We start from the raw sequence: 25,773 nt of genomic DNA, 5'->3' as shown, positions 1-25,773 counted from the left end.
AACAAGAACTCCCCAAAGCCTAATACGATGCTTAATGCATGGCAGTGGTTTGGCAGATGTCTGTAGAACGAATGGATGAATGGATGGGTGGATGGATGAATGAATGAACGAGTGAATGAGTGAGTGAATGCCTGAAAAGGTGTATTTTAAAGGAAAGACATCCCTAGTATAAACAGTGTTTCTCAGTTCCACTGCCGACACTTTTAGAGTAGTTTTCTTGGTCAATATCTTGTATAAACAGAAAGAAAATATTCTGTACCACAAAAAGAGAAAATCCTACACATTGGGAAAAATTACAATTGTTCTATGAGACAAATTTGTCGTGTTTTTGAAAAATATTAGAGTGAATTGCAAGATGCTTTTTGTTCATTGTTCTTAAATTTTATATATCTTGTAACTTAAATGAAACTTAAATGAAAGTTTAAAGAAAATCACCCCTAATCCTACTACCCCAAAACATTTAACTTTTGTGTGTTTTTTTCTCCTAATATTTCAGAAAGTTTTCTTAGTGAATAATCAATTTTGCCCTGTTGGAGGGCTTTTATTTTTCCATTTTAAAGCCATTTATGCCTAGCAAAGAGTAGGCATCTATTAGTAAATTACTAAATCAACCATTTTTCTAAGTTTCTTCATAGCTCTCATAATTAACATTCTACAGCTTCAAAATATTCCATCCCGTTGCTTTCAGTTTAGCATTTACCCTTTAGTAGGACCTTTGTATTTTTTTCAATTTTCTGGTATCATGGGTGTTTTATGAACACCTCTATGAAGAAACATCTCCTCTTTTAATTATTTTTTTAGGATAAATTTCTTCAAGAAATATTGATGGATTGAAGATTATAAACATTTCAATGGTTATTGATGTAGTACATTTTTCTAAAAAGTCTCTCCCAAGAGTTTATACCAATTTACAAAGTCATTAGCAATATATTGAGTGTAACAGTTTCTGAATAGTCTTGCTAGCATTTGCTTCTTGTTTATAGGATTCATACGTACTCAAGGTAAAGGATTTAAAAACTACATGTAAAGCGTAAATATATATACGGCGTAATACACACCAACATATCAGCATATATAAAACATAAATACAAACCAACACCACTTTTTAAATTTATTATTGAAGTTAGATTGCTGTTTATGTTTATCCTTCTTTTTAAATATAGAATCATACCATGAACATTTACCTGTATCATTATGTTTATGATTTTTAATAGCTACGTAAAATTACATTGACTTATAGTTTGCTATTTAACAAGCTGCCTATTATTAGAGATTAAGTTATCCCTAATTTTTCACTACTCAAAATAACACTGAAATGATCACCTTTCTGAATAAAATTGCATCTGCATTTCGAATTATTCCTTGTGCTTAATCCCTGACAATAGAATTGATTGGTCAAAAGTATTAAAAATGTCATATGTCCCCCAAAGGGTTTTTATCTATTTGTAGTGCTGTCAACCACAACTTCACCAGAATTGGATGTGTGTGTGTGTGTGTGTGTGTGTGTGTGTGTGCGTGTGTGTGTGCGTGCGCGATTGCTATTCTCTGTCTCCATTTAAAAAAAATAATTTGGTCATTTTCACCACAGATTTCCATACCTTTTCTCCATTTATCATCTCCTCCTGTCATCCTGTACAGATCCTCCAATTCACCTCTTTAGGGCTAAGAGCAACACTTTAATCTCAACTAGGAAGGAAACCCAAAAAAGTGATTTCAGATCAAATTCAGAAATCACCTGCAGCAGCCATGTCTTTGATCTTGTTCAACCGTAGAATACATTCTCTCTGTCCTCCCTAATTTGACTGGGAAATAGATCAGGGTTTCTCAAGTTCACCTGACTTCCTTGTAAATATGATTCCCTGCATCAGCCAGGCCTGAGTCCTAGTGAACCTAACAGGACACTCGTCTCCAATCACAGATTCCGAGAAGCTAACGCTCCGTCCTGTGCCTTCCTCAGCGTGCCTGACTGCGCCCCCTTCTACCCTGCTTCTCTCCCCCACAGGCTCCCACTGCCCTGGCTCCTGTACACCACCATTCACAGGTTCCAGCCCGTGGCCGTCAGCAGCAACGGCCTCTTCTGCGCCATCGTCCTCCTCTTCATCATGCTGCTCTTCGTCATCCTCTCCATCGCCCTCTGCAAATGGAGGATGAACAAAGTGCTGGGCTTCATCATGTTTGGCCTCTACTTTGGGTTCCTCGTGGTCAGCGTCCTCCTGGAAGACAGAATCCTCATGTGCCCTGTCTCCATCTAGCAGGAAAAGCCATATCTTGAGCCAACAAAATGGACTGTCCCTCCCCGCTCAGGGTTGTAGGCTCCTTGACCTCCGCTGGCGCACAGCCCTGGGCATTTCAAGTGTTCCTCCTTGGTGGCTTTGATAAGGGGGTGGCTTCGCGCTGGGCCCACTCATTTCTTGGGCTGCTCCCACCCTTGCCTCCTGCAGTGGCTCCATGCAAGAGACAAAGAGATCCCAGCATTTGGGGCTTCTCTCCCTGCACTGCTCACAGGTATTCCTCCCTGGTCATTGTCATGATGCAAAGAATGACAGAGGTGATATATATACATATAAAAAATATATATTATGTATAGATGCACATGCACACACCCCTGCCTGTTCCTGTATTATACCTCTCCTCTCCTTCCACACCTATAGAGTAGTACATACCTGTATACAAATACAAAGAAAGAAAAATTATAAATATATATATATATAATCATATATATATATATATATAAATACAACTGCATCTTTTCAGGGATAGCTCTAGTATATTTCTAGTACCTATTTGAAGAGGGGCATCAACCTTCAGTCTGAGCTTTACCTCTTAAGTGCAAGAGGTGAGCTAAGAGAATCATTGCTGTGACCTTCAGCCTACCTTGGACATACTGGGATTCTGCCTGGTACGGTGGATATTTTAGGAAAATAGGTTGCACGAGGGAGGGCTGGGTGGAGAGGGCCTGTAGGGGCCCTGAAATGAGCCCTCCAAAATATTCCCACAAGCCAAACCGGGAAGAACGTCTCTCCACCCCAACTGGGGTACACTCTCTGAAACCCACAGGGTTATTGGGACATTCAGAGGTAAAACCCAGGGGGGGTGGATACTGGTTTGGGGCAAGGGGGAGGTGACCAGGGCTGGGTTTGGGGGAGGGGGGGTTATATATTGCCCCAGCATGCAAGTAGAAAATATGATTGCAAAGTAAATTAGTGCACTTCTAGGACAGCAAGACTATATAAACTGAACCTATACTGTTGCAATGCATGTCCCATTATCATCAAAAGAAGGGGGGCAAGTTTAGTTGTGATTGTCATTCAGACGTATTTTGATGCTAAGGGCATCAAAATGCCTGCCAAGAAAGCCTGGATATGTACTAAGAAATACCATCCAGCAGAGGCGCTCAGCGGGACTTGCCCCCTAAGGATGTGGTTCTTTAATGCATCTTCCGGTGTGGTCATAAAGGGCTTCAGTGGCTGAAGGAAGAAATCATTGTTCCTCCAACCAACAGAACTAGAATGACTCTGATCAATACTGCTTGGATTAAGGCAGCTTCAAGATGTTTGGAAAGGCGTCTGTTAACTAGGAAGGTTTCTGAGTCCTGTGTCTAGTGGTGCCAGGACCAGGATCTGGTTAAAGCCCATGGACCATGGGTGTCTCTCCTGCCATCAGGACCGCATTTGGGACTCTTTCTAGCTCACAGAGTACACTGCAGACTACACTCAACAGCTTCTTTACACTGGCTTCAAGCCAGTCACTTCAAGGATCTGATTTTCAGAGCATTCAAGGGACATCTTCATGTCATTCATTCAGTGCTCCCAAGTTCTATTTGACATTTTGTATGATTTCTCAGGTCTATGTCAAAAGAAAATAAAACCGACAGAGAAAAAAGATTAGGTGGACTAACTTACTGAAAAACATGCAGAGTTTTTCATTTCCCCAAATCATGCTTCCTTATAATCAGTTGAAAAAGTAAATAGAGGATGGTGCATTATTCTTTAGCCATCCTGCATCTAAGTTGGCACACACCATGGCTTCTCTCCAGTCTGTTGTGTCACTGATGCTGCTATGATTTTGTGGTGAGCACGTCCCTCCTAACACAGGGAGACAGGATGCAGAACTCACAACTGAATAAAGATCAAGATCAAGCTCAGCATTCCTTCCACAAAACCTCAGCCCACTCCACAGAGCATGGCAGTCACAGGCAGTGCCCATCATTGCTCTGCTGAGTGGAGGCCCAATGGGAAAGCAGGAAGCCAAGATGGCTGCCACCCAGGAGGCCAGCTTCCCAGTCTCTCCAACTGTGCAAAGTCGGGTGTTCAGTTGTGTGAGAGAGACCCACGTCTCCTTCATCAAGGGCAGGATTTTGTGTTGAAGCAAGAATTCGTGTTAGTTCCTCTGAGTGAAAGAGAAGGAGTAAGTGAACGTTGAGTTAAAAACCCTGATGGTTTTCCCTGTGCATTACTTGAAGGGGAGCAGAGTTGTTTGTTGCATGAATGTGTATGATGGACAGGTTGGTTGTGTGGAAGAAGGTTTGAGTAGGTGACTCTGACTCAATTGCAGATTGACTATATAAAACCAGAAAGGAGGAGGGAGGTCCAGTGCAAGCCTGTTCTTATTCCAGCCCTTCCCCACACTCACCCTGCCTCCTCACTCTTTCCCATTCATTCCCAGCTCATGGTGAAGACTCAGCCAGGCAGCCACAGGGCATTTGACTTGCCTGGGAGCTCCCTTCCTAGGGAGTGTTGTCAGTCATGAAAAGTTGCATTTGAGAAGATGCTGTTTCTCAGCCCAGTTCCAACCTCAAGGGTGTGCAGTGTTGGCTCACTGGCCAGTATGCAAGCACCTCCCTGCCCCTGCTTGCCCCCTATAAGTTGTCTATGAGGTTATGTGTTGGGCTTGGGTAAACCCAGACAGAAGTGTATAAGATGCAACAGCGGATCTTTAAAAGCATTCAAATCATTAACATAATTATAAGAAAGAACATTCCACAACATGGTTTTCTGAGTAGTTCATCTCTAGTGCCTGTGTAAATACATATATAAATATATATCTTCATACCAAATATATATATATATATATATATATATATATACACACATATACACAATACCACTTACATCATCACCCTCTGACCCAATTACATCCAGGATTCAAAAGCAGGGAGCACCAAAGTTTGCCTTAGTGAAAGGAAAGGAAAAACATGCACACCAACAACCAAAGGGAACATTTACTCCTGATCTCATAAGGTTTGTTTTGTGCACAAGTACAAACACACACACACACACACGTGAACCCTCCCTGTATATTTAAATGGCCAGCCATATCCCTAATGGTGACGTAGAGGCAAAGAATGCACAGTAGAAAAGTACAGGGAAAAAAAATTTAGACTACAGATACTCTCTTTGTTTTTCTGGAACAGGGTAAAAATATCAAAAATTCAAGAACCAACCTCTTACTGTTCAATCTAAAATAAATGAGCTGGGGCTTCCCTGGTGGCACAGTGGTTGAGAGTCCGCCTGCCGATGCAGGGGACACAGGTTCGTGCCCCGGTCCGGGAGGATCCCACATGCCGCGGAGCGGCCGGGCCCGTGAGCCATGGCCGCTGAGCCTGCGCGTCCAGAGCCTGTGCTCCACAAGGGGAGAGGCCACGGCAGTGAGAGGCCCGCGTACCGCAAAAAATAAATAAATAAATGAGCTGTACGCAAATGGTTCCCTTTACCTGCAGCAAACCAAGCAGGTCTTACTTGCTGTCACCTCCCCTGTCACCCTAGGCAGCCTCAGGACGGGAGAACGACTTGGTTCATGCTGAGAATACCCAAATAGACCCTTCTCAGTTGCCTCTGGGAATGCCCACGCCGAGTTCAGCTGCCCTCTGAACCTGCCTAGACCCTCAAGAACTGAAGCTGGAGATGAGAGGGTTTGCATGCAGCTTCCCGGGCCTAAGCTGAGCCAGGCAGCGGCAGGTCAGGAAAACACAGTAACGTACACGGACTAAGGGGGAGGGTTGCTTATCAGTTTGGCTGACGCAGCAGAACTTCCTAAAGCCTTGCCCAGAAGATTATAAAAACAGGCAGGGACTGTTGCATATTTGGGGAAAATGCTTTGTAAGGCTTCTCACAGGTGTCAGCTGACAGGGGCCATTATAATTTATTTTCTAGGGAAGACGTGAATCAGGTGTTTGGAGGCCTTTCAGCAAAACACAGCTGCTTTGCTGATGAGACATTTGATGATATTAATGTACATCACTGCTGGGCAGGGAGAGAGTTGGCAAACTCCCCACCAATGCTCATAGCTCTTAAACTCCTCTGTGACAAGCATGAGCTATCAAGGGAAGCCCTCCACCCAAGACCACCTTAACAGAAAGCTGACCAGGGATGTGACAACAGATAGAGCTGCTGGCCAGACAGACAGCTGGAAAAGATGGGACTAATGTTAACTGCTCTGCCGAAATTGCTGGGTTGGAATAACACGTGGGTCTGAATCCAAGCATGTCAGAAAACTTCAGTATGCTTTCTTCCCTACATCTACCAACAACGCAGGCGCGCGCACACACACACACACACACACACACACACACACACACACACACACACACAAGATTATGAGCATGCCATGCTTCCTTGCACCTGGACAGATTGCTACTCCAATAATTAAGTGGCTAGTAATAATTAATTGGATTGTTACAGCTCTGTTCCAGAAGAAATAAAGGGAAACTGTTCTCAGGATGATTTCTGGAAAAATCAACTGTCTCCTGAAAGCTTGTTATAGAAGCTAATGCTCATTCTTGCTAAGCCAGATCTTACATAACCACCTGGCTTAATATTTTTAAAAGACACATGCTCAACTCCTGTACCTCCCTCAGCAAGACTGTCTTCAATTAGTAGGTGAGGGCTTGTCGTGAAGAGACAGTTAGTGAAAAAATAAAGAATAAGGAAAAGGAAGAAAGGGGAAATTAACTTACTTTTACCAGGATTCCCAAGAAAGCAAATATCACATTGATATATATCCCTATGTAGTTTTAAATAATTACAAATTTCAGGCTTTTTTACCCAATTACAAAAGCCTATATAGAGTCCCAGATAAAAATATGTTCCCCTCTCAAGAAGACATTGGGAAGAAAGGTAAGGGCCTCCACTCCACTAGCTATTTAAGGTTAGCTCCTTGCCTCTCTAGCTTTGTGTTTCGTTTTTTAATCTCACAGCTTCCTATTCATTGAAATATCTAGCAAACAAGAAAAGCAAGAAGGGCACACTCAGAGCCAGCTGAACTCCACTACTCATTGTGAGATTACGCTGTTTTTTTCACTTTTTTCACTTTCAGCTTCGAAAAGGCACAGGCAGGACTTCCCTGGTGGTACAGTGGTTAAGACTCTGTACTCCCAATGCAGGGGGCCTGGGTTCGGATCCCTGGCCAGGGAACTAGATCCCACATGCACGCTGCAACTAAAAGTTCACATGCCACAACTAAGGACCCTGCCTGCCCCAACCGAGACCTGATACAACCAAATAAATATCTTTTTTAAAAAAAGGCATGGGCTGCAGCACAGAAATCACCAGGAGCCTTTAGGTGTCTGTAGAAAACACGGGTGCACTCATGTTTGTTATGGAAGTCACACGTGCTTTCCACCTAGATGCCCCCCAGTGTGCTCACTGCTGCTTTGCCCACCTTCCTCACTGCACAGGGCATCGGCCTTGCCAAGCACCACCTGATTTCCATCATGGTCTTTAGTGGCAGTTTTGTTTAAACAAAGTGAGAGTAAGCTACAAAGGGCCCAGGAATCCACAAGTCAGCCAGTTTTTTAGAGAGAAAAAGGAGCCTCTAATTATGACTGGAGAGACAACTCTGTTCAAATTAGCAAACAAATAGTGGGGACACTATGGAACACCAAATTATCTAAGCCAAAGCCCTTCCACCAAATGATTGGTTGGCAGACTGGAAAACCATAAAGAATTTTTTTAAAAAACTGATAAAGACCTAAGTGTGAAAGCGTGCCATGGAACTGGCATTGAGTTTACCAAAGGTTTAGTTCTGTTAAGAGCGCTTGTTCAACCTATCACCCTGATCCAAAAGACAATCCCTTTGCAGGAAAGAAATCCTAGCATAGATGTTCCTGGTGTAACCCAGGTCTGTCAGCTATTAACATTAACAACCATCCGTGTCAGAAAAGTCTTCCTCCAGATTCACCCCAGCCCCTCAAGGTGGTGAATTCACCTTTTTTTTTTTTTTTTCTGTTCGGCAGAAAAGAGTTGCATCTGGGCACTCTTCACTGATTACCCCTGACAGAGCTGGGAGTCACCACTATGTGACCCTTTATCTATTTGCATCAAATGTTATCTTCAGATTTTTATTTCTGAGTCTTTCTCTCTAACCCTCAATAATGTTTAAGTTTTTCTTTACTTAGCCTTTTAAAATGCTTTATGTTGCTCTGAAATCATGGAACCTTTTGACTACTCATGGCACAAGTATAAGGTCTGAATAGGGAGGAATGACAGCCTCAGACCCAGTGTTTACCCCCTGCTTCTGCACTCCTCTGTGCCCCTTACCTTTTAGAAAGTCACACTTCATTGCTAATTCACATTAACCTTGTGTGCCCTGTGACTTCTATATCTTTCTCCAAGACATTCAGGTGAAGCAAGTGCATTTCTCAGCTCGCCCAGTGCATTTGGATGGATGTTCTTACCTACCATGAGCCCCTCTCCCTTGGGCCTTACTGAGTCTCAGTTTGTTTCTTTCTAACCCCACTTCCAGTTTTCAAGTCTAGGTTGGGCCCAGTGCTTACTCCCCTTCCTGCTTCTCACCACCAGCCTCTCCACTTTACTTGTACTTGGCAAGTCTAATGAGCCTTTTCTCCATCTCCGCATTAAGGTGAAGATAGAAAAATGCTAGCCCGGTGGGCCTAACAACTTACCTTTTGTGTAATTGACTACTTCTTGGGGGGTGGGGGGAGGGACTCCCTCCTAATTGATACTAAAATGGGAACAGAATTCACAACTACAAGAGAGTCACAGAAATGCCTTAAAAGCACCAGTAGGCCTCGACTCAACAAGTACTAACAGGCATTTATCCTCCGGTGAAAAGTCTGAACACTGATGCGGCATTGTCTTGAGGCCCTGGTGAGGTGAAGCTCACGGACTTCGTTTCTATGGTCATAATCCCACACTCAACAAGTACTCAGAATGGGAGAGACACCACTGGAGATCATTCAGAAACTCTGGACCTGCACTTACCTGCATTGATTTACCAAAAAGAATCTATATTTTCGCTCTAAATAGGAAATGGGGGAAATGGTTGGACCACCTCTCATCACCCAGTATTGCAGCGCATTTACTTCCTTGTGTGGTGGGTTGGCTGGGAATTGTAAGATTGTTGATTGGTGTCGTGGCCCAGGAAAATGGGGTACAGTTCACCAAAAGGCTGCAAATTTGCTCCTACATTCTCACTTATTGGGTTGCATATTCCTTTACAATGGATCTGGAAGTAACTAAGTCCTTGGGACTGACAGTTCTCGAAAAGCATTCAACTAACCAAAAGAGAATACTAATTTTTTAAATCATGTCATCAAAAAAAGAGAAAAAAAAAAAGGAATGAATGAAGTCTGAATCCCCAAATAAAATAATTTTAAGGATGAAATTACATGCAGGAATTAAGGGTAAAAAATTCTTTGCCATTTAATTAAACAAATCTCTGATTCTTCTCATCAGGCTAAAACTGAAGGACAATGGATGCCTTTTAGGTTTTTTAATTTTTTAATATTGCACTTTATAGTATCAATACTTCATAAGAGACAACTGTCTTAATTAAAGCCATAAAATACCAATAATACATATATTCAGGGCTTCTGAATATAGTCAATCGATAAGCAGTCCATGAGTCATTCCTGTTTTGTATTGTTTGTTGTAAATTAGAGTTTATCTGTTCTGTTTTTTAAGGCATACAATTATTGTTCTAGACAATCCTAATCTGATAAATTTTAGATGTGTACTTTAATAAAACTGAAAATCAAAGAAATTGTTCATTTCACAAAAGCATTCTTCACTTTCAAAATAGCTTGTTAAATAGCAAGGTCCTTTAAATAGTAAGCTCTGATACTACAGTGAAAGTATTTCCTTTTTTAAGTTACAGATTTACTGTTTTTCAGGAATCCATTTGTTATGTAAAGCAATATAGACAGTGAAATGGATAATTAGCATATATGTACCCGGAAAATTTAAAGTTTATTTGAGTTTTTATGTAAATATAAGATGGGTCTAAGAAGTTCCCTTATAAAAGTGGCAAATAGAGATATACAGTTTATCAATAATTTATTACGCCTAAATTATAAACCTTCCTTGGGAAGAAAGCATATAAAACAGGAGACTTCATAATGCATTGGATTTTTTTTTTCCTTTTCTGCTAAACTACATAATTTCTGGCCCAGTATCATAGACTGCTTACACGCATGTACACACAGATGTCCCCACAACTAAAAACTTTGTTTCACTTCATCACAATTTTTTACATGATTTGAGTAAAATCTAAAAGAATGACTAAAAGGCACTTAATAGCCTAGAAATATCTACCACCTGGGTACGTAAATTATCTCTATAGAGTAAATATGTGTGTTAAATTGACCAACCCCATCAATTTTAGGTTTAATTGGCCATTTGCCCTAAAGAAAGATTGTCTGGATCCAGAGCCAGTGATGTTTCTGTTGGGGGCTGTTTTGTGGTCTGAAGCGTCTCTCCAAAGGGCAGAGACTCTCCATCTGGATGAGGGAAACTCTGTGGGGATATAATCCTGTTGAACCCTGCACACAAAGTTTTGTGCCCTGCATCTAGCCTGGATGTTTTTCTTCTGCTCCAGTTTGAAAAAACTCCAGAAGCAACAGCTTCCGTCTCCAAGCAATCTGCAGTCTCAAAAGTGCCATCAAAGAGTAGCAAAAACTACCTTCCTGGTTTAATGAAGTGGCTGCTAGCACTAAAGCAAAGATAACTTACACTGTTGTTCTTTGCATAGTGTTAAAACAGAGACCACGTTGTCGACACCGACCCCAACATAGGCATTGCCCTAGAACTCGTAAACTGTCTTTTGGACAGGTTACCTTACAAATATCAGAATGCCATTTTTGTAAAGGATCTTTTTAGGGATAGATGTCATCTCATGCTTCCTCTGTTTGCCTCCATTTTCAAGAAGCATTTTAACCTCTATACCCCTACAAGGATCCAGTTGATGCACTTCCAAGTTACTTTTGTCATTTCCCGTGTGTTCTGTTTATTGTGATCAATTTTCGCTGGAGGAGGAGATGTATGGAGATTTTGCGTCAGTTTATTCTCTGTGAATATGTCTGTACATAGGTGGAAAGCTGTATTTATTTGTACATAGTCTGTTTGGAGTAATGTGTTTCTGTCACGTGGACTTCACTCCGATAAAGGGCGTTTCTTCACTGTGTTCATGTTACACTTTCCACACCTTTGTGCTTCTACTACTGGTAATCAACTCATAGAATATCTCACTTTATGTAACTAAGTCTCCTCGGTGTGAAAAGTAATAGTAATAAAATTATTGACTCAAAAGAAGTGTGGTTTTGCTCTTTCCCTGCCACCTCGGAGTCCCTGCCGCCATGGCCGAGGAAGGCATTGCTGTTGGAGGTGTGATGGATGTTCATCCTGCTCTGCAAGAGGTGCTGAAGACCGCCCTCCTCCACGATGGCCTAGCACGTGGAATTCGGGAAGCTGCCAAAGCCCATCTTTGTGTGCTCGCGTCCAACTGTGAGGAGCCTATATATGTCAAGTTGGTGGAAGCCCCTTGCTGAGCACCAAATCAACCTGATTAAGGTTGATGACATCAAGAAACTGGGGGAATGGGTAGGCCTCTGTAAAACTGGTGGAGAGGGAAAAACCCCTCAAGTGGCTGCAGTTGCGTGGTGGTTAAGGGCTATGGTAAAGAGTCTCAGGCCAAGGATGTCATGGAGGAGTACTTCAAACGCAAGAAATGATCAAATTAAAAAACTGGGCTCTTGTTCTTAAAAAAAAAAAGTGTTTTGGTTTTGGAATAATCCTTGCCTTCAGCTAATCGGGACCCTCAGGATTGCAAGAAATTGACACACAGTTGTGGACGTTTCACTGCAAGGGCTCAAAGGAACAGAGGGCAAGAAGTAGTTACTGTTGATTATAACCATTTATGGGGTGCTTACTAATGTCATTTGAGCTTTCCAATGCCTGAGGGAACCTTGCAGCACTGAAAGGACTACTCTAACAATTTGCTTTTAATTAGTTAAATATATTGAAAGTTGTAAATTCAAAAGCCTAGTGTTCTCTAAGCCTTTAAATTCAATTTCGAAGTCTCGTATCAACCTATTACTTTCTGATAAAAATAAGAATTCAGAGTCAGTTTTTTCTTTGATTACACTCAATTAACTGATAACTTTAAAAGATTAAATTCTAATGAACCCAAGTTACGAATTTAATTCCCTCAGGAACTTTTTAAATTTTACACATTTAACATACCCAATTCTCTCAAACACTCCAAAACCCTGACAGACTTACAAACCTAAAAAGCAAAATCTTCCTATGCACTTAAGCAATTCCTATTAATCTAATATATCAGACTTAAATAAAATATAATAAACCAGGCTATCCAAAACACTTAAATGCCATTTACAATCTTAATAAAAGTCTACTACACCTTTAAAATCAATACCATGAGTCTAGTATAATTACACATTTCAAATTATAATCAGATTATCTAGTAAGCCAGATTTATTTCAAACACCTTGAAATACAAATACACACAAAAGATCCCAAGGATTATAAAACTTATTCCTAAATCATACCAAAGTATTACTACTATGAATTTGCTTTACTTTATTATCTGTATTTCTATAACGTCTTCCCAGGCTTTGAAAAGTCACCTCACTATGGAGCATCTCTGGTAGGATAAGATGATGTAGGCGGAGTCACAATACCATTATTTATCATTTAGAGAATTAACCCAGAACATGACACATGGTTCCTACATACCACCAAGATGATTCTACTGGAGCCAAAAGGAATCATAACACTCAGGCTTTGAGTCAAATTCTGTCTCCTCTCCCTAACACCATACACAAAAATAAGCTCAAAATGGATTAAAGACCTAAATGTAAAGCCAGAAACTATCAAACTCTTAGAGGAAAACATAGGCAGAACACTCTATGACATACATCACGGCAAGATCCTTTCTGACCCACCTCCTAGAGAAATGGAAATAAAAACAAAAATAAATGGGACCTAATGAAACTTCAAAGCTTTTGCACAGCAAAGGAAACCATAAACAAGACCAAAAGACAACCCTGAGAATGGGAGAAAATAGTTGCAAATGAAGCAACCGACAAAGGATTAAGCTCCAAAACTTATAAGCAGCTCATGCAGCTCAATAACAAAAAAACAAACCACCCAATCCAAAAATGGGCAGAAGACCTAAACAGACATTTCTCCAAAGAAGATACACAGACTGCCAACAAACCCATGAAAGAATGCTCAACATCATTAATCATTAGAGAAATGCAAATCAAAACTACAATGAGATATCATCTCACACCAGTCAGAATGGCCAACATTAAAAAATCTAGAAACAATAAATGCTGGAGAGGGTGTGGAGAAAAGGGAACACTCTTGCACTGCTGGTGGGAATGTGAATTGGTACAGCCATTATGGAGAAAGTATGGAGGTTCCTTAAAAAACTACAAATAGAACTACCATATGACCCAGCAATCCCACTACTGGGCATATACCCTGAGAAAACCATAATTCAAAAAGAGTCATGTACCAAAATGTTCATTGCAGCTCTATTTACAATAGCCCGGAGATGGAAACAACCTAAGTGCCCATCATCGGATGAATGGATAAAGAAGATGTGGCACATATATACAATGGAATATTACTCAGCCATAAAAAGAAACGAAATTGAGCTATTTGTAATGAGGTAGATAGACCTAGAGTCTGTCATACAGAGTGAAGTAAGTCAGAAAGAGAAAGACAAATACCATATGCTAATACATATATATGGAATTTAAGAAAAAAAATGTCATGAAGAACCTCGGGGTAAGACAGGAATAAAGACACAGACCTACTAGAGAATGGACTTGAGGATATGGGGAGGGGGAAGGGTGAGCTGGGACAAAGCGCGAGAGAGGCATGGACGTATATACACTTTTTTGGGGGGAGGCGGGTTAGGCAGGGTTGGTTTGGGGGTTTGGGGGTGTTTTTTGCTGGCCGTGGGGCTTGAAGAATCTTAGTTCCCCAACCAGGGATTGAATCACACACGCCCTTGACAGTGAAAGTGCCGAGTCCTGAGCACTGGACTGCCAGGGAATTCCCCAGAGGACTGGTTTGTAAGTTTGGCCACAGTGAAGATTTATGGCAGTGAAAACACCTGATTTCCTACAGCACAGCGGCCCTGCTTGGGTTTGGTCTTGGTTGGGTTTTTTTTTTTTACTACTCACTTTTGTAATACCATTTTCTAAACTTATTGTTGAGGGTAGCCTCAGCTTAAAGTTTTGTAATACTAAAATCATCTGCGCTCCCTTATTTAAACAACAATCTATTGTAGTATCCATTTGATTAACTTATAAAATGTTAAAGGAAAATATTTCAAATAAGCAATTTTCATTGTTTTATCACGGTATAATTTGTAAAAATTAAAAAATTACAAGAAAAAACAATTCCCCTCACAACCATTTATGTTAGCAATTGGCTTACAAACATCTGTATAATTAATGTTTCCAAAAATAAAAATAAAACTACTCCCTAGTTTTCACAGATCCCAAGATACTGGGGTCCAAATGCATTGACAATTACACACAGAAGTCCTGATAGAAAGTGTGCTATGATCAGAATCCAGAACTGTTGGAAAGACTGACCTTGGTCCACCTCTTCCTGTGCAGCTGTGTGCATGTTACTCAATGACTCTGCACACCAGTTCCTTGTCTATGAAATGCTACAACTGCATTACTCCCCAGCATACCCCACTCCCGCCATAAGTTAGTGGAAAGAGTGAGTCATTATGCCGTAACGTGCCTGGCTTATAGTGGGCTTTTAGTATATGTTAACTCCCTTCTGCCCACCTTCTGTGATCTTGAACAAGTTATAGAACCTCCCTAAGATTCAGAAAATATTTTAAGTCGGTCCCTTATTGAGACGTCAGTATATTTTCTAAGCTTAAAGATTATAGGAATCCTAACTGTTTGTCTCAGTACGCTAACACTACACAGATCCCGCCTATTCCTGGGATGCCACTGGTCCCAGTTCCCCACCTACCCTCATCCAGGAATGCGCCAGGTGACCCTGGTATCTAAAAGCCTAGCCTGGTTAGAAACAGCATACAGGGCTTCCCTGGTGGCACAGTGGTTGAAAGTCCGCCTGCCGATACAGGGGACACGGGTTCATGCCCCGGTCTGGGAAGATCCCACATGCCGCGGAGCGGCTGGGCCTGTGAGCCATGGCCGCTGAGCCTGAGCGTCCGGAGCCTGTGCTCCGCAACGGGAGAGGCCAGAACAGTGAGAGGCCCACGTGCCGCAAAAAAAAAAAGAAACAGCATACAAAGACAGATTCCATTTCAATCTAGGTGTCAGGCTCAACCAGGACATGAAACCTTTTGAGGTGCACCCGGGATTCCCACAACTTTTGGAGGCTTTGGTGATATACCTACAAATAACACACTGAAATACTAAACTTCTCCTGGTCAATCTTGCCTCTAGGGCCAGCTCATACATTAAATATATTCTGTATATTTCTGCAGGGATAGACCCAAGACATTGCCAAACCAGTACTGGCAACACTTGGTAAATTATGCCACTCAGGCTGTCTCACCCACAGCAGATATCAATAATCAGTCACAGAACCATCCCCCACTTTACTTTCTCAGCTGAGCATTACTGGCAGCCACTACCAATCAGTCCCAGTGACGTGCAAGAGAAAATCCAATTGCCGTGTTTTAGCCTAATCTATAAATGACGAAATGAAGACTAAATCAGCAGTGTTACTTTCCTGAGGTCACACTACTAAGCTGTAGAACTGGATATTAGGGTCTGGTTTTTGTTTTGTGTATAGTCTTTGCTGCAATAGCCAGAAAGCATCTGAGGTGTTTCACGTGTTGCCATGGGTGTTTTATATACCCAACCATGACGCACAGCGGTGCAGGGTGGAGGGTTTGCTGTTCACAAGCCAGAGTAGCTAGAGAACTACGATAAGAAGACATCTAGTTTAAAAGGCTTAAGTTAGGTCATTAGTTAGGTTATAGCCAGACAGTGAGTAATAGCAACTTCTAACTAATGAGAATTGTGTAGGAAGAAAAGAAAGGCTTTTGCTGCTGGGATTTAAAAATGGAATTTCCAGTAAATAATAACAATCACCTCAGGGACAAAAAGTCAAGTTATGCCCAAATTCGATCACAAAGCTGTTGGAAAGTATGCATACAGCTCTGACTGCTGCCAGCAGCTAACGACCCATGTCCTTGAAATGGAATCAGGTCAGGGAAGGCTGTAAACATTCTAGCTTTCCTGTCTCCTCTCAGGAGCTCACTCAAATGCACAATCCATCCCCACAGCAGTTCCACTGAACTTAAGGGAAAAAGGAAAAGTGTTTTCCACAAGGAGAGTAATGCTATTCATGCCCATTGGCCTGATTCAGGGATGGCCGTTAGGAAAGTCTGGGCAGTAAGGGGAAGACCCTGTCCCCAACATCCTCAGATTCCCCCTCCATCCCCCGACTATTGTCTAGAATTTCATCTTAGTGCCTTGTCTCTCCAGCTCAGGGATTCTCAACAAAGAGGTGGCACCCAAAGGGCATATCAGAAATTGCCGGGGGCTTTTTAAAACCTGACCCCACCTCCGGCTGCCCTCTCCAACCTGGCCAACGTGTACGCTCCCAGGCAAGAGCCGTAGCAAGCTCTACATCAGCTGCAGCAGTGCTGTGTGGAAAAAGGATTGAGAATCCTGCTTCACCTAAGGCCCTGATCCCTGTAGAAACTGTAACTGGCTCTAGGAAGAGTCCATGCCTGGAAGTTTCTACAAATGACCTTATATTTATTCATGCGTTCAGTCATGGGTTGTCAGGACCTACAATGTGCCAGATACAGGCGTTAGCACTGGGGGCCTGGAGGAGACTAAGTTCCAGCCCCTCTTCTTAAAGACTTTGTAGTCTGCAGAGGAAGATAAACACGTCACCAATCAGGACTTGTACTAGAATAAGCAGCCTAGAGGGTGGTTAAGAAGCCAGACTGCCTGGGTTTGAATCTCAGCTCTGCCAGTTACCAGCTCAGTGACCTAAACCTCTGTGTGCCTCACTTGTTCCATCTATGACCTCATGAGAATTGTTTTATGTGGGTTAAATCAGCTAATTTTTTTTTGGAACACACCTACAACAGTGCCTATCTTATAGTAAGCAATATGCCCCACTTGATAAATCTGTGCTATAAATAAGTGTCTTGATGTCAGCTGAGACCACAGGACAGTGTTTTAAGTCCATCTGAGGGTTCAGGGAAATCTTCGGAGAAAACATGACTCCTGACTGCAGGTGGGGGATGAGAAGTCTGATGAGGAAACCTTACACCAAGTGATAAACGAAAACACGTGGCATTTGGGGGAACAATGTTCAGTACGGCTGGAAGGGTAGGGTCTGCTGGAGAGTGGAGAGACAGAAGCTGAAAAGGTGGGCGGTAGCAGACTGCAGGGGAGCCTTGTCCAACCCACCAAGCAACCTGGACCTCATGCCACCAGAGCTTCTTCACCAGCACACGACATGGTTGATCGCGCTTAAGAAAGCCCTCTGCACATACTGAAAAGAAATGGCGCCTTGGCTTTGCGTCACCCTGAAGCTGGGAGTGAGGAGTTCGGGGCTATAAAAGAACCCAGAGTGGCAACGCGTTGATAGCTGTTGAGGCTGGATGATGGCTACATGGGGGTTCACGATACTATTCTGTTTCTATGTCTTTGCAGTCTTCCATTATAAACAATCATCTTGAAAGGGCGGCTGGAAGAAAGCTCTTAGGCACCACCAGTCTCTGCTCTTATCAGTCACTTGCGCCTCAGTGTGAAAGGAGGAAAGTTATGATGGACGTGAAGTGGAAGCAGGGGGTGCCTGAGGTAGGAAGGGGCAAGAAAAGCAAAACTGAGCAGGAAAAGGCTATCACCAGGGAGGCTGGGCTGCCCGACATCAGTCAGCCTCCTTCCCCTCCTGCATGTTTCCCGTACCCCTACCTGGATATCATGCCCGACACAAATTTTAGCAATCAGCTCTCTGTACTCTCAAGGCCAGGCCACTTCTGCTCTGGCCCCCTGACTCTGATGCTAATATGTTTCCCTGGGGCCGCTGCAGACTGACTTACCTCCAACGAAGGAAGTCCAGGTGCCCCCAGGACCGTCCGGAACCCACTTTAGCATCCTGGATGATGAGTGCTTTCTGAAATGCGCTGTTCTGTCCCAGGTCTTGGATCTAAGATATATCACATCTTTTGTCCTTTCCTCAAGGACGGAGAGCTCACTGGAGGACTTTTGGTCACCGGCAGGAGTGGGTTACAGCAGGAGAGTCCTTAACTGCATGCGCCCCTGCCACCGACGCAGGGTGACCCCCCCCCCAGGAGGATCAGAGAGAAGTTCAGCCTCTGTGAGCCCTAGGAGAGAGCGTTCTTAGGAGCCACTGATGATAGGACAGGTGCTGCTTGTTTCATAGAAAGGTTAATTGAAGCCCGCGCATGCGAGTCACGGCCCAGGAAAGAGCGAGTATGCTTGAGCGCGGGCAAGAAAGAGAGCGTCAGAGAAAACGGGAAAATGGGAACTTCTAGAAAGAGGCAGGCCTAAGCCAAAGGGTGTTTCTTGAGAGAAGGGGAAATATTCTTGTTCTAAAGCAACGCAAAATCTAAAGATTCTGACCTATGCTAACGGGCAGTTAAGTGGGACTCTTGCTTGCATCTTCTTCCTATTTCTACCGGAGACCGGGGAAGGGCTCTTGAGTCGCCGAAGGAGACCCTTGTCCACTCCAGTTCCTTCTCCTTTTCTGTTGGAGTGGGAGCAGAAGGGTCACCATCTCCCTGTCAGCTGCTTTGACGTCTGGCAGAAACTAATCTAATGATAAGAGACTGACTCAGATTCTTTCTGGGAATGAAGCATGGTGGGAGCGGGGGCGGGGGCGGGGGCGGGGGCGGGGTGGTGATGGAGGGGAGGCAAGAAAGCAAGAGAGAGAATTTCAGATCAAAGCCGGTGAGGAGGGCAGCGGCCGGCTTCCCAGCCTCCCGCCCTGGTTAAGCACCGCCGGGCGCCAGGCCGCGGGGAGAGGACCGCCGCCTCCAAGCGTCGGAAAGAGCTCGTGGGGTCCAGCGAACACCACTGCTGCTGCCAGGCCTCCTTCCTGGCCACCGGGTGCCAGGGCCATGGGGGGAACATTGAGAAGATCTTTTCTAGATGAGACCCCCCAAAAAGAAGGGCAAGGTGGGAAGAGGGACGGAGGGAACAGAGGTGCTAGGCTGACTACCGCCTCCCATGATAGCAATAAGCAAAGCAAGCGGGAAGTTCTGGGTGCTGCTGCCCTCTACCGGCCAAACGGTAGACTGAAGGTGACCCCACCGAAGTGTCCTGAAGATGGGCCGTACACTGTATAGTACACAGTATCTCAGTTCCCAGCCAAGAAGCCTGGGAGGGACAAAAGAGAGAAGCAGAGGCTGGGGCGGCCCCGGGGCCCAGCTGCAGCCACAGTATCGCCAGAAAGAGCAGAGGCCCAGCTCAGGGCAAAGCTGACGGCCTATGGGTTTGCTCACCCAGAAGCAGGCTGTCCTGTTGCCCCACAGAGGGATTTTTAAACGTGTACAAATGGTTTGGGGTTGTCCTGTGACTCTGGAGCGCCCCCTGGTATTTAATGGGCAAGGCCCAGCAATGCTAAATGTCCTTCAAGGTGAGGGGAAGTCCTAAACAGAAAATCTTTCCAATCAAAAGGCCACATGTTCTCCCCCTGAAAAAGTGCTGATAAGACCTTGCCCTTGCTGGGTCCACCCCTCCCCTACTCCCATTCCCCAGGTCACTGTTTCTCAAACACAGGGAATCTGGGACTCCTACATATATGTTCAGTGACCTCTACAGAACCCAGTTTAAGAAATACTACATCAAAATTCAATGTTACCAGTTCTGGAACTCGTTTGGTGATCATGTGATTGTAAATGCAATCACATGCAAACTCAGGCACTAAAATCGCATGCTGCTGTTGGTTTTCAGATGGTCATCAGTGATCCTGAATAGGTGTTGATTAATCTTTTTATTTTGAGAGTGAAATCACACTTGTTACAAGGTTATAAAGAACGCTCACACCCTCAAGAATGTGCCTGTGGACCCCCTCGGTATAAGCCAGGGATACCCATGGTTTAATCTTTGTCGATCAAGGTGTTCTGGCTTCCACAATTCAAGAGCAGCTGCATAAGGCAGCAGGGGCAGCACCTGGAAACTTGAAATCACGTTCTCAGAACTGGTGTTGAGACCCAGCAAGCTGTGTTCTAGCAGCTTCTCCAGGTGGTCCTGATGCTCACTGACATTTGAGAACCACCGAGCTATAAAGCATAGTCAATCATTTGAAATGTAGGTGTCTTATTTACCTGTGACTTCTCACAGAGAAGTGAGATATAATGTGTGCGCAGAAGAAACCAGGCCCATCAGACTCAGAAACCCATGTTCTTCTAAATTCTACTGAGTCACTGTCAGCAGTGTCTAAAACACTTTCTGTGATGATGAAAATGTCCTTTATCAGTAGCCACTAGCCACTGTGGCTAGTGAGCATTTGAAATGTGGATGGTGCAGCTGAGAAGTAAATCTTTTATTTCTTCCGTTTAAATGTCAACAGCCACATGTGGTTAGTGGCTAATCTGTTGCACAGGGGACAGTCGATCATTCAGTTTTGTATAAAAATGCCATAGTGGAAAGCTTCACCCAAAATAATCCTCAGGGGAAAAAAACACAAGAGCGTTGGTACAACTAGCAATTAATCATATTTCTCATTAATCTTTTCTCAGTGGAAATGGTGACAGATTCTTCTTAACAGTGTCTGAGTTAAGGAAATACAATTCATCCAGACTCAGTTACTCAGATTTAAGGATGCCTGCCTTCCCTAAATGTTGGCAGCCAGCAGGAGCCAGGCATGGCAGCTGTAGGTCTGCCAGCCAATGGACTGAATGGGGACAGCGAAGGCGAATGGGACCGTTTCAACAGTTAATCTTTTCTTCTCTTGACAGACTTTAGACTCCCTGTCTTGTTTCTTCTAATCACTGTTCTTCTAAGTGTCGAGAGGACATAGTCAAGTTGTTACACCCTAGAGTCTGACCCATAGCAGTGAATTTAGCATGAATAACAGTGATCTAGCCATTACTCAATGCTGGGCAAAGCAGTCCTCCAAGGTGGTAGGCTAGAGTAACAATCTCTATGCAGAGAAAAGATTATAGGGCATGTCACTTGGTTAGCATCATTGGCTTCTGTCACTTGGCCATTCAGTGCCCACTGAGATGGGAATCCCAGCCCAAGGGGCTCTTCAATAGATTTCAGAACAGGTGAAAGACCCCCAATGAAGGGACCAATTGAACAAGACTGTGCCTCTTCTTGCCAGCAAACAGGATCCACTGTGCACTTCTACTCCAAACCTCATTATTTGCCTTTTGAATTGCCTAAGCCTGGGCCCTTCTGAATGCAGAAAACAAATCAACCACAGCTGAAGGCAAGCCATATCAGTATTTTCTGCAAAACTAGGGCCTCAGTCAAAACCCTGAGCCTGCAGGGAGATGGTGGAGAAGCAGACAATGAGAACAGAGAGTGGAGGGCCTGAGACCAAGAGGACTTTTGATATCCAACAAAAGTTGGATATCAGGGCCCATGCAGGGTGAAGCAACATGAAAGGATGAAAGAATGAACAGAAGATGGGGGAAGAAGTAAAAAGGCTGCACAAAACAAGAACAACATGGGTCACAAATCCAGTCCGTGTTCTGCCGGATGCCTTTGCACGTGCTGAGCTACCTCTGAAGACAGGGCCTGTCTTGACATCCGCCAAGGAGTCCAGCACACTTCAAATACTAATCAGTTTGAAGTCATAGTGACTTTCTAAGCCAATGCCTCTCAAACTCTCAAGCATATATGTCACCTGTGTGATTTGTTAAAATATGTTAAGGTTTGAATTGCTATTTCAGTAGGTCTGGGAATGAGGCCTGAGATTTGACTTTTTTTTTAACATCTTTATTGGAGTGTAATTGCTTTACAGTGTTGTGTTAGTTGCTACTGTATAACAAAGTGAATCAGCTATACATATACATATATCCCCATATCCCCTCCCTCTTGCGTCTCCCTCCCACTCTCCCTATCCCACCCCTTTAGGTGGTCACAAAGCACCAAGCTGATCTCCCTGTGCTCTGCGGCTGCTTCCCACTAGCTAGCTATTTTACATTTGGTAGTGTATATATGTCCATGCCACTCTCTCACTTTGTCCCAGCTTACCCTTTCCCCTCCCCGTGTCCTCAAGTCCATTCTCTACATCTGAGTCTTTATTCCTGTACTGTCCCTAGGTTCGTCAGAACCTTTTTTTTAGATTCCATATATATGTGTTAGCATATGGCATTTTTCTCTTTCTGACTTATTTCACTCTGTGTGACAGACTCTAGGTCCATCCACCTCACTATAGATAACTCCATTTCTTTCTATGGCTGAGTAATATTCCATTGTATGTATGTGCCACATCTTCTTTACCCATTCATCTGTCTGTGGACACTTACGTTGCTTCCATGTCCTGGCTATTGTAAATAGTGCTGCAATGAACATTGTGGTACATGACTCTTTTTGAATTATGGTTTTCTCAGGGTATATGCCCAGTAGTGGGATTGCAGCATCATATGGTAGTTCTATTTGTAGCTTTCTAAGGAACCTCCATACTGTTCTCCATAGTGGCTGTACCAATTCACATTCCCACCAGCAGTGCAAGAGGGTTCCCTTTTCTCCACACCCTCTCCAGCATTTATTGTTTGTAGAATTTTTGATGATGGCCATTTTAACTGGTGTGAGGTGATACCTCATTGTAGTTTTGATTTGCATTTCTCTAATGATTAGTGATGTTGAGCATCCTTTCATGTGTTTGTTGGTAATCTGTATATCTTCTCTGGAGAAAGGTCTGTTTAGGTCTTCTCCCATTTTTGGATTGGGTGGTTTGTTTTTTTGATATCGAGCTGCATGGGCTGCTTGTATATTTTGGAGATTAATCCTTTGTCAGTTGCTTCATTTGCAAATATTTTCTCCCATTCTGAGAGTTGTCTTTTCATCTTGTTTATGGTTTCCTTTGCTGTGCAAAAGCTTTGAAGTTTCATTAGGTCCCATTTGTTTATTTTTTTATTTCCATTTCTCTAGGAGGTGGGTTTAACAAGTTCCCAGGGAGGCCAACATGTTGGTCCTTGGACTACACTTTGAGTCACAAGACTTTTTTCTCTCTGTTGGTCACAAGGTAGCTTGTTTGGTTGAGAATCACACCAGGAAGGTCAAGGACATCAGTTTGATCCCCATCAGTGGGATCACTGTGTTCTATGGCTGCAAACTGAACCCTCAGGTCCAGCTGGTTGTCTTGGGTCTTTGTTACACACACACACTGGACCAGAGGAGATTCAGTGGGAAGGGATGCCCATGTAGAGGTCAGCATGTAACACCTGGGCTGCTGGGGGGGAACCCAGCCCTGAGCCACAGCCGCAGTGTTCCATAGCTCTGACTCTGCCTTCCCTCCCTCCCCAAGGTCTTGTCAGCCCTATTCCCTGGATGTCGATTTTAGAATTACTTCTAGACAAAATCACTCAGAAGCAGGATTGCAAACTAGTCTCCTCTCTCCCGCTGACTGGATGCTCTGAAGTGGCTGCCCACGGAGCTAACTGGAGGAAGATGCTGAAACCAGGTTTTGGCTCTGCTGGAAGAACTGTCATACTGGATTAGTGATGTCTGCCGTGGGGGAAAAACGGGGAAAGCGGCAGCGTAGTCAGCACGGGGCAGACTCTAAGCCGCTGTGAAACTCTCACAGGGAGGCCTGTCTTGTCTCCTCTCAGAACCCAGAACAGAAGAAGGCTGGGGGCCGTGGCAGGCGACACACCACAGCACCTCAGCACACACTCAGCGTGAAGTTCCCACACACACACACTCCAGGCGGCTGCATCCCACACGCGGACTGGGGCTGGAGAATCACGAGGCCCCAGGTCACCTGACTCCAGTTCTGTCGGAAAGGGGCACCAAGAACACTCTTGGGGTGTCCTTTCTCCCCCACTCTGCCGGCTGCCTCACAAGAGAACATGCACCCAAAGGACTCTCAGTAGACAGAGCACTGCAGACTCCACATTTTTTAAGAAAACTAACTTTAGAGAATGGGAAGACCTGGGTTTCAGCCCCATCTCTGCTACTTTTAGAGAAGACACTTGACTTCAGTTTCTGTATCCATAAAATGGAGTTTAACTAAGTGGCCCCAGATTCCCTTTGTACTCGTAGACTGTACAGATCTACAGTTTTAGAGGAAATTCAAACAGCCCTAGGTGCCCATCCACAAGTCACAGCTGCATTCTCTCCCCTTTGCGGCAAATTGGATTCATTGAAAGGCATTTTGGTCTCTGGTTAGTGAGTTAGTGCTGTTCATATCTCAAGGTCTCCAGAAAGTTTAGTGAGAAAACTAGATTGGCAGAGACTTGGTACTATCGGCCTGACATAGAGAGACGAAGTATGAGGTCCTAATTCATTTTTTTAAAGTTCCTGGAAGGAAAACTGCTCTAAGATAAAGGCAGTGATCCTGAAAGGGTGATCCTGACCACCTGTGTGCAGATTTCCTGGGAGAATTACCAAGATCGAGGGGAAAGGGTAGAGTAAAAAAAACATCAGTTTTAACAAGAATTATGCCCCACACCACCCCTATCCAGGTGATTCTCATGCACACAAGTTTGAGACCCACTCACCTGGGGCTTTCTCTGCCCCCCTCAGTGATTTCACAGTGGTGGGAAGGAGCCGGGGGGGGGGGGGGGGGGGGGGAAACGTGCTTTACACACAGCTGTTCTCGGACAGCAAGAGCTGGAAATTGATTTAATTAGATGCATCTGGTGTTGGCGCTGAGCTCGCATACTTTGACAGGTGTTTACTCGCTGATGGAATTTTAAAAAAAGGTCCTCGGTTAAAAGATCCTATTTTATGGCTACGGATTTGGCTACGGCTTTATTTTCATTGGTTTCACACCGTGCATTTTAACAAGATGATTTTCTGCGTCTAGTTGAAGAAATATGTGTGTGTGCAGCGATACAGTGTGTTTCAACAAAACCCAGGCACAGTCTGTATGTTGATAATATATTTAAAAGGCAGACATGCTATCATAGAATCGAGTGCCTGATATGACCAACAGCTTGGTGGTCATGAGGTTCATGGATCGCTCCAACTGCCTTGTAACGTTTCTGCTTTTTAACGTATAATAGCAGCTCTGTGCCAGACCTTTGACTCGTTGAAGTGTTCTAACTGGAGTGACTAGTTTTCCCTGATGTAGAATGTAAAAATGTTACTTAGAGATGGAGGGAAAGAGAGGAAGAGAAAGAAACAATTTCTTAGTAGCACGTATCACAATTTCCTGTCCCTCTGACCACAGACTATGAGCTATAAAGGGCAGTGAGATAGACTCTGCAAAAATGAACCATCATTATTCCCCGGTCTGTTGCCAATTCTCTTGACCATGACTATCAAGAGGTATTCACCTTTCCCTGGCCTTGTAAGTCGATTTGTTCTGATTTGACCAACAGAATAACTAAAAT

At 43.7% G+C, this 25,773-nt stretch overlaps 2 protein-coding genes and 1 pseudogene across 3 annotated transcripts in view; 2 read left to right on the top strand and 1 right to left on the bottom strand.

Moving 5' to 3' along the window:
- Positions 1-2,675, top strand: part of SLC24A2 (solute carrier family 24 member 2) — a 241,698-nt gene extending 239,023 nt beyond the window's left edge. For both annotated transcript variants that reach the window (XM_027105943.1, XM_027105942.1), the window contains one exon: positions 2,003-2,675. In XM_027105943.1, coding sequence (XP_026961744.1) covers positions 2,003-2,252 — 250 coding nt within the window. In that variant the 3' untranslated portion in view covers positions 2,253-2,675. The remainder of the gene's footprint in view (positions 1-2,002) is intronic.
- The window catches only part of ACER2 (alkaline ceramidase 2), a 93,451-nt gene that overhangs the window by 20,584 nt on the left and 47,094 nt on the right, over positions 1-25,773 (bottom strand). The window lies entirely within an intron of this gene.
- LOC113620165 (40S ribosomal protein S12 pseudogene) lies at positions 8,424-12,008 on the top strand (annotated as a pseudogene).

This window comes from Aethalodelphis obliquidens, unplaced genomic scaffold (genome assembly GCF_003676395.1).
Source record: "Aethalodelphis obliquidens isolate GAN/ISIS:26980383/991018 unplaced genomic scaffold, ASM367639v1 scaffold7, whole genome shotgun sequence".
Classification (NCBI taxonomy): domain Eukaryota; kingdom Metazoa; phylum Chordata; class Mammalia; order Artiodactyla; family Delphinidae; genus Aethalodelphis; species Aethalodelphis obliquidens.
This window is presented reverse-complemented; position numbering and strand designations above follow the sequence as displayed.